We start from the raw sequence: 12,066 nt of genomic DNA, 5'->3' as shown, positions 1-12,066 counted from the left end.
ATCCCAGAATGTCAGGGGTTGAAGTGCCCTGGAAAGCTCATCCAGTGCAATCCCCCCATGGAGCAGGAACACCCAGATGAGGTTACACAGGAAGGTGTCCAGGCGGGTTGGAATGTCTGCACAGAAGGAGACTCCACAACCTCCCTGGGCAGCCTGGGCCAGGCTCTGCCACCCTCACCCCCAACAAGTTTCTTCTCAAATTTAAGTGGAACCTCCTGTGTTCCAGTTTGCACCCATTGCCCCTTGTCCTATCACTGGTTGTCACTGAGAAGAGCCTGGCTCCATCATCCTGACACTTACCCTCTACAGGACCGGAGAGACAGCAGCCACACTGGAGAAATGGTGTCAGGGAATGTGGCTTAACTGGGGACTCCCCAGGATCCGCAAAGAGAGGCAGCAGCATCCCCCAGGATGTCTCTGTGTCCCTGGCTCCAGGCAAACCCATCCAGGCAGCTGTGAATGGCGCCAGGCACAGCACTTGTGTCACCGTCCTTAGCCAGGTAGTTGGGTTCCCTCCTCCGAGCCCCTGGACTCCACAGTCCCCTGGGGGTCTCCATGGCCCAGTGGGTGGTTACGGCTGCGTCTGGGCCCTGGTGCTGGAAGCTCAGGCTGAGTACAATCCTCTGGGATCTCTCTGGGACCTCCTGCCAAAGTCCTGGGAGTTGGGAGGGACCAAACGTAGGGATGCTGCAACATCGGAGCCAACAGAGCTGCCTCCTGCCCCCCCTTGCCTCCCAGGGCAGGACTGGCTGGCCAGATCCTCCTTCAGCTCCTGGAAAAAGGGGAAACTGAGGCACAGGGCCATGGGTACACAGCTCGGGGCCCTGCACCAAGCTCTGCCATGGGCTCTGGCAGCCTGGGGAGCCCTGGGGCCACCATTCTGTCCCATGGCACGCAGCTCTGACCACGCCATGTCACTTGTGCTTGGCTGCCTGAGGGCAGTTGGCTCGCCTGCCCCATGGCCTGCCCCAGGGGCACCTTTGGTATTTTGCTGTCTGCCCGGCTGGCTGGGCTAGTTGAGGGTCCTGCACCCCCAGGCACGGGGGGCTGAGCACCCAACACGTGATGTCTTGCACCAGAACCCTCATGCAAACCCCCCCAGGGCTGCACTTGCCCCTTTCCCAGCGCTCCAGGGGTCTGGCACGTCCTGTGGGGCTGGAGAAACACTTCTGCAGAGAGCTCGGGAGGAACATGGGCACAAAGGGCATCAGATGGCGCTCAGCACAAAACTGCTGGATGGAGCAGAGGCAGGGAGGCTTCCCGCACTGTGGCACCACCAAATGTCACAGTTCCCAGGCCTGGTCTCCTCTGCTTCCTCCTCCACATCCTGAGTGGGTGGAACATGGGGATGTTTGTGTGTGACATCAGGCCGGGAGTCCCGTGCATATTCCATGTGCCTGCAGAAGCCGTCAGATGGGCCAGGCCGGATGGCTGGGGGTGTTGGACCCAGCGCACATGTACACACCATGTCTGGGATTTCCAAAGCCTCCTCTGACAACACAGATGTCCAAGGGCAGACAGCACATCATGCCCAAGATTCAGGATAATGCACTTGCCCCAGAAGAAAACGCTTTATATGACACAAATCAAAGCAGATCGAAAACCAACAATTAATATACGAGATATACATAACCAAGAAGATGGGAACTGTGCCACAGGGCTGTGGTTTGAGTCAGCTGTTCCCAGTCCACGTGGTGCACAGGAGGTTGTGGTGGGAAGTTCCTGCAGGAGCTGCGGATGGCGGCCGCGGGCGGCACGGGATGTGGGAGGAAGGGGCTGGGGCCGGGGAGCGGAGCCCCGAGCCGCGGTGCGGGGCGGCCAGCGCTGCGGTTCAGAAGCCGTCGCTTCGCAAGGGCTGCGGCAGGTCTGACGCGCTGATCTGGAGGTTGAGCTCTGTCGAGGTGAAGGTCGTGGATGGGCTGCAGGGGCGAGTCCCCTCGTGCACGGTGTATTCCTCACAGTGCTGCTGCCGCAGGTGCCAGAGCAGCTCTCTGGACAAGAAGTGGGTCTCTGCTTCACCTGACTCTGCAACAGAAGAAAGACAAAACCCATTGTCACCGGTCTGGCACGAGGCAGCAGCCTGGGCAGGGAGCAGAGTTGCTGGGAGATGCCTCCAAAGATGCAGAATTTCCTGAGAAGTCAAAATACGCCTCTTACTTCTCCTTTCAGCATGCCAGAAGAAATAAATTGAAACAGAGAGTGCAGGAAGGAGAGCAAAAAACAGGCACTATGTGCTGGATTTCTAGTAGTGTTTGTTGTGTTGGATATAAATGCTCCTCCCCATCAGGGAGAGCGTTGAATCTCCTCTCAAAAACAAGGGGATCCATTTCAGCAAGAAGCAGCAAGCTGTTCTCAAGCCCCGCTGCTCTGGCGGAGGTGAGAAGGGGAAGAAAAGGAGGATAGTAAAGGGAAAGCCTCGCTCTGTCCCGTCCCCGCTCAGCAGGAACGGTGCTGAGCCCGCACACCCCAGCACCCGTCCTGCTGCCGGGGGCTGCCAGCCCCAGCAGGAACAGCAGCAGTGACGGGAGCTGCTCCGTCCTCGGCAGCCCCTGTTACACCTCAGCCTTGAGGGAGCGTTCCCGCTGTCCGGGCAGAAGAGCATTTGTCTCAGGTGACTCTGGGTATTGGACAGGGACCAGCTCTGCCAGCGTCCTCCCCACTCCTGAGACCCACAGCAAGAAATCCCTGTGTCAGGGGCAGGGACCCCCCAGGGCCATCTGACAGTGTGGGTCAGGAATAGTGTGGCCAGCAGGCCCAGGGCAGTGACTGTCCCTGTGCTGGGCACTGGGGAGGCCAAACCTCAAACCCTGGGGTCAGTTTTGGGCCCCTCACATCAAGAAAGGCCTTGAGGTGCTGGAGCGAGTTGAGAGAAGGGAACGGAGCTGGTGAGGGGCTGGAGCACAAGTGTGATGGAGCGGCTGAGGGACCTGGGGGTTCAGCTGGAGAACAGGAGCTGAGGGGAGACCTTCTGATCTCTGAACTGCCTGAAAGGAGCTTGGAGCCAGGGGGGTCGGGCTCTGCTCCCCAGGAACAAGCGCCAAGAGCAGAGGAAACGGCCTCAAGTTGCGCCAGGGGAGGTTGAGGTTGGATCTGGGGAACAATTTCTGTGGGGCATTGGAACAGGCTGCCCAGGGCAGTGCTGGAGTCACCATCCCTGGAGGGCTGGACAGACAGAGATGAGGTTCTCAGGACATGGGGCAGTGCTAGGGCTGGGTTACGGTTGGACTTGTTGATCCTGAGGGTTTCTTCCAACCAAAATGATTCTATGACTCTGTGTCTCTCTGTGGGAGGTGTCAGCCAAGCTCTGCACAGATCCCATCTCCTGCCCCTCGTCTGCCCTTACCCGAGGTCACTCAGGCCTGGGGGAGCATGGGGACCCCAACCGTCCCCTGCCTGCTCACCCTCGTAGGCCACGAGCCGGTAGGTGCCCACGCACTCCCGGGAGCCTCTCAGGATCTCCTCCAGCGTCCTGTAGAACAGCTTGGCCTGCTCCACGCGGTCCTCCCGGCTGAAGGCGGCACAGTCATCCTGGGACATGGCGTGGAGGGACTGCAGCGGGGTGGCGTACTCCACTGCGCAGTGCCAGAGCTGCGGGAGGGAGGACAGAGACGTCAGGACAGGGGCACCGAGCGCCCAGCAAAGTGCCGTTGGGGTCCCCAGTGCTGGGCAGAGACTCCTGGGCAGCTCCTGCCCTGTGCTGGTGCTGGGTGCTGGACCCCGGGGATGGGGCCAGTGTCCCCCTGCCCTCAGCTGGGTACAGCTGTGCCCAAGCACCGGGTGGGCTCCGGGAGCTGCCTCCCTCCCGTGGGTGCTGGGGTGCAGCCACTGGCTTTGCAGCATTCCCAAGCCCGGCCTGGGGAGGAGTTTTCCCCATGGAGCTTGGTCCTCCTGGAGATGCCCCTCGCCCGTGTGTGATCACACCTTGGTGTGTTTCCGCTAGAGATGAGAACATCTGAGCACCCCGATGGAGAGCAGGGGAATGGAGAACATCACATTAATGTTTATAAATATATAAAGGGTGAGTGTCAGGAGGATGGAGCCAGGCTCTTCTGGGTGACAACCAGGGACAGGACAAGGGGCAATGGGTACAAAACAGAACACAAGAGGTTCCACTGATGTATGAGAAGAAACTTGTTCCTGGTGAGGGTGTCAGAGCCTGGCCCAGGCTGCCCAGGGGGGTTGTGGAGTCTCCTTCTGTGCAGACATTCCAACCCGCCTGGACACCTTCCTGTGTAACCTCATCTGGGTGTTCCTGCTCCATGGGGGGATTGCACTGGATGAGCTTTCCAGGGCCCTTCCAGCCCCTGACATTCTGGGATTCTGTGAAATGCTGGCAAGGTGAATGCACAGCTGGAAGGAAGCTGATCAAACAAACAAGGAGAGATTTGCTAAGGCCATCAAAAATTCCAAGGAGGAGCAGGGTTACCAGTAACTCTCATACTGGGATGAGGGGATGGCTCAGCAGATCTTTTATGCAGCTGCTTTCCCCACAGCAGATACTGAGATTTATGGTAGGAAGGGAGGGGAGAAATAAGCAACCCAGGAGGGCAGGCCCTATGTGGTTGGGTTCCACCTCATACTCCGGTTTGGCTGGTCTGATCTTTCTGCAACTCTCCTTTCCTTGGGTAGTTTCATTAATGGTCCCGTTCACTGGGGACTTGGAACGTAGCTCCCAGTGCCAGAAATCATGACTTGCCTAAGACAAGAAGGAACAATCTATCCTTGCAGTGGGGGTACTGATGGCAAACTGGACAGTTTGTGTGTGTCAGAAGGACGAGGGACGGGCTCCCTGGGTAAATGCGGAGCAGCAGGAAGAGCTGCCAGCCTGGAGCACAGTCACCGCAGTGACCAAGCCAGTGTCACTGCCACGTGCGCCCTCGGCACTGCCCGGCCAGCGAGCTGGGGACAGCGGGTCAGGACAGTGCTGGGCTGCGGAGCTGCTGGAGGTCACTGGGTGTGAGTGACTCAGCGGGAGCCCGGCAGATGAAACAGCGTCAGTGTCTGCATCCCCACGGGGAAACCCAGCGCTGCCCGCGCTTCCCCGGGAGCAGGGCCAGAAAAGAAGCCCTGTCGGGTTTAGAACCAGCAGCTCAGTGCTCAGCACCATCAAACGGCAAAGTAGGGGGAGCCAGGTGAGAAGCATCGCTCTGCTGATGCCTCCACCCAGGGCTGGGTCAGCAGGACCAGGGGGTTCCCTCCTCCAGGGGTGCAGGGCAGAGGCCCATCTGCCTGGAGGCGTGGAAGGAGGGGAATGCAACAGGAGGTGGAGGGATTTGGGGCTCAGCCTGGGAAAGAGGTGACTGGAGGAAGGGGAGAGTCAAATTATATAATGACTCACACAGACATTTTCAAGCATCTCTTCACAACAAAAGGAAAAATTCACTTGTCCTATGAGAAATGGACCCCACATCTGCTTTCTTTCTGCTCAGTTTCCTGCTGTTTTCCAGACTGAAATCAACTCCAGGAGGGGTTCAGTGAGCCCAACGTCCCCACAAGGGCTGAGCCGGGAGGAGGCAGCCAGGAGGACGGGCTGCAGGGGCCGGCACGGACAGGACCTCTCCATCTCACAGAACCTGAGAGCTGGGGGTACCTGACAGGAGAGGGGACACTGTCCTGCCCTCACAGCTGCCTCTGGGACAGAATCTGAGGCCAGGGAGACCTTTGGGCTGAGCCATACTGACCACTCTGACGCTGCCCTCAGCCTACCTTGTTGTCTTCATCCCTGATGGCGTACAGGCTGTGTTTATAGACCCTTTTTTTGGTGCCAGCTCGGCTCAGGGTAGTTTCGGCGAGGTCTGTCAGGTACTGGATATTGCTGTCAACTTTCTCCAGGTCATCATAGACGTCACAGCTCAGAGGGATCAAGATGTGGAGCTTCCAGGTCTCCCTGCATGTCAGCACGTTGGGGTTGGCTCTGCTGAATTCCTCCATCGACTTTTTCACCCCTGGTGGAAGAGAATATTGGGCAGAGGGGCCTGGTGTGAGTACAGCTGCTTTCTACCTCTGTCCCCATTCCCCTGCTGACACTGTAGAAGCGAGAGGATTGTTATCAGGAGCTATTTCTATCCATAGGCATGATAATGCAGGGAAAGAGCTACGTACGTGGCAGGACTATTTTTAGGTACCCAACGTAATAAGACCAGGCCAGCCCATGAGCGACGTTCTGCTTGGACTTCTCAAACATCTCAGACATTTCCACCGCCGAGGGCTTCTGCAGAGAGAAGGACAGACAGACCAGCGGCGATGACAGCAGACACCAGTCAGTTCCCTATGGGGACTGCGGAGCAGCCGCCTCCCCAGCGAGATCTGAAGAGTGTAACCTCATCTGGGTGTTCCTGCTCCATGGGGGGATTGCACTGGATGAGCTTTCCAGGTCCCTTCCCACCCCTGACATTCTGGGATTCTGTGAACCTGAGTGACCAGCCCTGCTGGCCCTTTCACCACCCCATGGGCCAAATGTCCTCGACGGCCCACACAGCCCTGCAGATGAGGAAGCTGATGCTGGGGTGAGCTGGACACCCTCCTGGCTGCATCCTCCACTGGGACTGCGTGTCCCAGTGCAACCCGTGCATCTGCCCAGTGCTTCCAGCATGCGGGAAGAGACACCCCAGCGCCCGATGGTGGCATTTCCAGGGCCTCTGCCAGCTCTGTGTGTTCATTTAGGTAGAAATGGGTGTTGAAACCCCACATGCACCTGATGGCTGCCCTCCCAAAGCACCTTTCTGTCACCTGTGTGACCCCTCTCGCCTCCCAGCTCTGCTGGGTGAAGCAGAGCCCTCCCCATGCTGCAGAGGTCCCCTGCGCTGGGCTCTGCCACCACAGCACACCTGATCATTAACCCTTTGCAGACCCCGCAGGCTGCTCTTCCCTCAAGCACCAGCTTGACTGAGGGAATTAAAAACACACATTTTTGTGTCACGGGAGCTACGGCTGCAGCAGGGGGTGGCCGTGTTCAGTAATGGCAGCTGGGCCCCACCAGCACGCGTGGCAGTGTGGGGCTGAGATCAGCGTCTCGGCTGAGCTAACGAGAGCGTTTCTGCTGCTGCGGGGCTGTATGTGCAGGGGCAGAACATGAGGAAGGTCAACAAGGGCAAGCGTGGGGTCCTGCACCTGGGGAGGGATAACCCCCGACACCAGTACAGGTTGGGGTGGACCTGCTGGAAAGCAGCTCTGCAGGGAACTTGAAAGTTCTGGTTGACAACAGGGTCGCCATGAGCCAACAATGTGCCCTTGTGGCCGAGAGGCCCGTGGTACCTGGGGTGCATGAAGAAGAGTGTGAGCAGCAGGCTGAGGGAGGTGAATCTTCTCCCTCTGCTCTGCCCTGGGGAGGCCACGTCTGCAGTTCTGGGTCCAGTTCTGGGCTCCCCAGTCTAAGGACAAGGAGTTACTGGAGGGAGTCTAGTGGAGGGACACAAAGATGCTGAGGGTTCTGAAGCATCTTTCTGATGAGGAGAGACTGGGAGAGCTGGGGCTGTTCAGCCTGGAGAAGCTGAGGGGGATCTTATCAATGCTGATAAATATCTCCAGGGTGGGTGTCAGAGGATGGACCAGACTCTGTTAGTGGTGCCCAACGACAGGGTGAGGGGCAACAGGCACAGACTGAAACACAGGAGGTTCCATCTGAACATGAGGAGAAACTTGTTTGCTGGAGGTGCCAGAGCCTGGCCCAGGCTGCCCAGAGCGGGTGTGGAGTCTCCTTCTCTGAGACATTCAAACCCGCCTGGACATGACCCTGTGCGATCTGCTCTGTGACCCTGCAGGGGCTGGACTGGGGATCTTCAGAGGTCTCTTCAACCCCAACCAGTCTGAGATTCTGTGACTGCCTGGGGCTGCTGCGCTCCCTGGGACACCCGGCCGGGCAAGAGGTGTTGGTGCCTTACGTTCAGTCCCAGCACGAAGGTGAGGAGATGGCCCAGGCTGGCCAGGATGAGGTGGAGGCCCAGCTGCCACCTGTCTCCATCGAAAAGAGCCACGTAGGCTGAGCCAGAGACGAGCAACGAGGGCAGGTGCCGGTGCAGGGGGACGCAGGCGCTCAGGGCCCTCCAGAAGCTGCCGTGGTGCCTGCGTGGGAGAGGAGACAGGAGACAGGCAGGTGACCACCCACCATCCCTGTCTGCAGCACTGGCCAGGGGATGGTCCCACTGCCCTGCCAGTGCCACTGACCTTCTGGAGCAGCACAGAGCCCTGTGGGACCCTGCCCAGCACCGGTGTGCACCCAGGCTGGGGCTTCTGCAGCACCCCTGGGTCTGGGAGGGCAGCAGATGCAATGTCACCTTGGACGGCAAGAGGAGGTTATCGCCAACAGCCTCTCGTCCTCTGGCAGTGGGTGAGATTGGGGCTGAGATTGGCTCCCCAGGGAAAGGGCGCACTTGGAAGGAAAGGGAGATGTCAACAGATAATGGGAGAGATGGGCAGGCAGGAGAAGGGAGAGGAGGAGAAGAAGAAGGAGGAGGAGGAAGATGAGGAACTGAGAAAGATGCAAGGCTGATGGACAGCAGCCTGTGCTGCCGGGGCACAGCAGAGCATCACCACAGAGGACACGCATGGGGTTAGAAACAAGGAGGGGATCCCTCCCGACACCCAGAGGCTGCTGTGCCCCTGTCCCCCCAGGAAACTGGGAGACAGCGCTGGCTCACCTGGACTGCAGGTGGAAGATCTCCTCAGCCAGGTAGCAGATGCCCTTGAGCAGCACCCCGATCTGCAGGGCCACAAAGTGGGAGACGAGGCTGCGAGCGGCGGGCGTGAGGGACTCCCCGGCGAGGTACAGCGCCGCGGTGCTCAGGGCCAGCAGCAGGTACATGGCGCGCCGTGCTCGCCCGCCCCGCGCCGTGGGGATGAGCAGGGCGGTGGGGCGGCTCTGCCGCCGCAATTCCTGAGACATCTGCAGCAGAGCGGGGTCAGGAGGGACTGTTGTGGAGTGGAGAAGGGGATGCACATGCACATCGAGCACACTGAGCACATCGAGCACACTGAGCACCCCGGAGCACACAGCAGAGCCGACCCTCCCTTTGCAGGCTGCTGGAATGCAGCAGGTTCCATCGCGCTGCCCAGGCCACCTTGGGGCTGTCTACGCGCCCACGTGGGCTCAGCTAGAGAGAGCCTGGGTGGCCACCCCACTCCCAAATCCATGCCAACCCCACGCCAGCCCTCCCTGCCCCGCAGCCATGGAGTCGCTCCTCTCACCACACCCACTGCAGCAGTTACCGCCGCCAGCGCTGATGCTGCGTTACTGGGCTCCGGGCTCCAGCCTGGGCGGCCGCGGCTCTTCTAGACGCTGCTGCTGCAGACGGACCCAGAACCCCGGCACCGAACAGGCTGCTGGTGCCACAGGTGGAGCTGCGTGGTTCTGATAAAAATCAAAATGAAAGAAAATGAAACTGAAAATGCAGGCAGAAGCAGCAGAGCCCTCCCACACAGGTCACACACAAGGACGTCCAGCCCATGGGGACTCCAGGCGCCGGGCAGCGCTGGGTGGATGTGGCGGGTTTCGACATCCGTGAGGTTTCACCCTGGGAAAGTCCCCACGTACCTGCCAAGTCACAGCAGGGCTGATTGGAGCTGGAAGGAGGGAGGAAACCAGAATTTATTGACATTGAATTATTAAGGGCAGCAGATTTCAAAGGTTGCTTTTATTAAGCACAGCAGTTCCCAGGGGTGAAACACAAGTAAATCCCTTCTAGCAGAGTGAGTGACTCACTTGATGCAGCCTGTGTCCCCCGCAGCCCCCGGAGGTGCTGGCTGGTGACAGTGCCACGGGCACTGGTGACACAGCAGCGGCTTCCTTGGCCGGGCTCTTGCTGGCCAGGCAGGTCCACGAGCCTCCCACATCCATGGTTCCAGTGACCACAGACCCAGAGCAGCCCAGGTACTCCAGGCCTTTGTTGACTCTGTTGTTAGAACTGGGGTTTGCCCTCAAGTCTCCCAGGTCCCTGGTCTGGGCAGCAATCTGTAGCTGAGCAGCATCGCCCATCCTAGAGGAAGATTGACTTGGGACACACATACACAAGTCCATAGGACCTGGTGTGATGCACCTGAGGGTGCTGGGCAAGCTGGCAGTTGACACAGCCTCCCTGATCTCTTTGAAACAACATAGCCATCAGGAGGTTCTGGTGAGTGGGAGAAGGCAAACATCACAGCCAGCTTCAAGCAGGGCCAGAAACAGTGCTTGGTGAACTACAGCCTTCCCAACCTCTCCTCTGTCCCCGGGAAGTTGATGGAGCAAATCCTCCCGGCAATCACTGCCGAGCACCCGAAGGATGAGAAGGGAACAGCCAGCAGGGACTGACAAAGGGCACATCACACCTGACCCACCCGAGTGCCTGAGATTGAGAGGATGAGATGATGGGATGATGAGATGAGATGACTGGCCGCGTGGATGAGGGCAGAACTTTCACTTCAGCAAAGCTTTCAGCACCATTTCCCATGGCCTCTGTGAAGCCAAACTAAGTAGGTACAGGCTGGGTAAGGGTGTGACTGTCCAGAATGTGCTCTGGGTCCGGCTGCATTTGCCCAGGAACGGCTGTGGAGGCAAGAGCATTCTGAGGGACCCTGGCAGCCCCTGCAGGCACCGTGCCGGGGTTTTCTGCGGGCTCCAGCATGCACACAGCACGTGGATCTTGGTTCATCGTACCCACAGGTCACATTTAATTCATGCCTTTGCAAACCCAGAGGTTGGGAGGAAGGAAGAGATGCCGGAGAGACTGGCAGCGTGCTACCTGGACTCATCTCAAGGTTATGGGACTCTGTTTCGGTGGTATCTCGGAAACCTTAGCAAACCCACTTTACAGGGATCTGACCAGTGTCCCCAGCCTGGGCAGCGCTTGTGGATACAGCCAAGGAATGGTTGATTGCTCCTTCAGCACAAAGCTTGGCTCAAACATCAAGCGAATCCCTTCCTGCTCCTGCACTGGCTTGTCCCTGTGCCCGGTGTCACTGCCCAGCCCCGGCTGGTGCTTTGGTGGAGGTGCCCAGCCCTCGTCTGGCGGGTCCCCGAGCCGGTGCCTCTCCTGCCCGGGAGCCCAGCCTCTTGCTATCAGTTCGACCTTCAGCACGCTAACACCCGGTGTTTCCGTCTCTTTCACTTCTGCTCTGAGCCAGCCTTTGCCACACAGTCCCCAACCCACCTCGTACGTCAGCTGTTGCCGGGATGCTAATCGCAATAAAAAAGCAGCGTGGAAGAGCTGTTTGGTCTGCCAGAGCCTGCAGAAGCAGATGACAAGGCTGAAGGGGGCTGAGGTTTGGAGCTAAGCAGAGTTGCACCTGCAGTTCCAGGCCAGCTGCAGACGAGGACAAAATGAGAACTGCCACTTTCTCAGCCACATCGTGTCACCTCTGCAGCACTTCGCTCCTGAACAAGCCTCCCAGCCACCCCCAGCCCCCCCAGGCTCCCTGCCACTCTGACGATGGGACTGAGCCTATGGTGCACAGCGCAGAGCAGAGCTCTGGTGCCTGGTCCAAGAGCTGAGCCTAAACTCCGGGAATGAGATTTGAATGTCTCCAGCGGAGACATCTGCGACATCGGAGCTGGCCTGGGGATGGAGAGCCCAGCTCTGCAGCCAGCAAGAAGCAGCAGCACCACAGCTGCCGCTTTGCCCTCCCCGGCTTTATCTCTCACTGACAATTTGCACTTCTAGATTGTGCCCGGATTGATGTTTCCTCTTTCCCTGCTTGCTGTTATTCCCTCAAGGGAAGGGGACAACAAGTCATGCATGATGCCAAAAGATATTAAATGTGTAAAGCCACCTGGCAAGTGACCTCCCCAGACCAGCGCCGTGGCACTTCCAACCCGGCTAGTGCTGACACCTCTGTCTGAGATTTGGTTGCACAAAGAAATCAACTCTCTGTGAAGCAATCTATAAATGCACCTACACTGCAGACCCCGCTGAGATTAGTAGAGGTTTTTAAACCACTAGTGTGTCAGGCAGCGTAAACCCCCCACGCACCATGTGCCACGGCTTTTTGCTGACCACACAGCAACACGTGCACCAGCTGGTGCTTATTGCTGAAAATCACCAGACTGGCGGTGGCACAGACAGACGCACGGGCCACCCTCACCTTCCCCACGCC

General features: G+C 58.7%; 1 protein-coding gene across 9 annotated transcripts; it reads right to left on the bottom strand.

Annotated features, from left to right (window-relative positions):
- Positions 1–346: 346 nt before the first annotated feature.
- STING1 (stimulator of interferon response cGAMP interactor 1) lies at positions 347–9,546 on the bottom strand. Of its 9 annotated transcripts, XM_065030218.1 has the most exons (8): positions 9,530–9,546; positions 9,184–9,346; positions 8,637–8,881; positions 7,881–8,061; positions 6,103–6,211; positions 5,707–5,945; positions 3,402–3,588; positions 348–2,025 (listed from the first exon to the last, which is right to left on the bottom strand). In XM_065030218.1, the coding sequence occupies exons 3-8, from the start codon at positions 8,879–8,881 to the stop codon at positions 1,832–1,834; spliced, it is 1,155 nt and encodes a 384-aa protein (XP_064886290.1). In that variant the 5' UTR covers positions 9,184–9,346; positions 9,530–9,546; the 3' UTR covers positions 348–1,831. The 9 variants fall into 9 exon arrangements, with proteins under 9 accessions (XP_064886293.1, XP_064886292.1, XP_064886295.1 ...); XM_065030221.1 differs by lacking the exon at positions 9,530–9,546 and having other exon boundaries at positions 347–2,025; positions 8,637–8,907; positions 9,193–9,464; XM_065030220.1 differs by lacking the exon at positions 9,530–9,546 and having other exon boundaries at positions 347–2,025; positions 8,637–8,907; positions 9,184–9,463.
- Between the last annotated feature and the right edge of the window lie 2,520 nt (positions 9,547–12,066).

Source organism: Columba livia, chromosome 14 (genome assembly GCF_036013475.1).
Source record: "Columba livia isolate bColLiv1 breed racing homer chromosome 14, bColLiv1.pat.W.v2, whole genome shotgun sequence".
In the NCBI taxonomy this organism is placed as follows: domain Eukaryota; kingdom Metazoa; phylum Chordata; class Aves; order Columbiformes; family Columbidae; genus Columba; species Columba livia.
The sequence above is the reverse complement of the archived record's forward strand: the minus strand, read 5'-3'. Positions and strand labels throughout refer to the sequence as shown.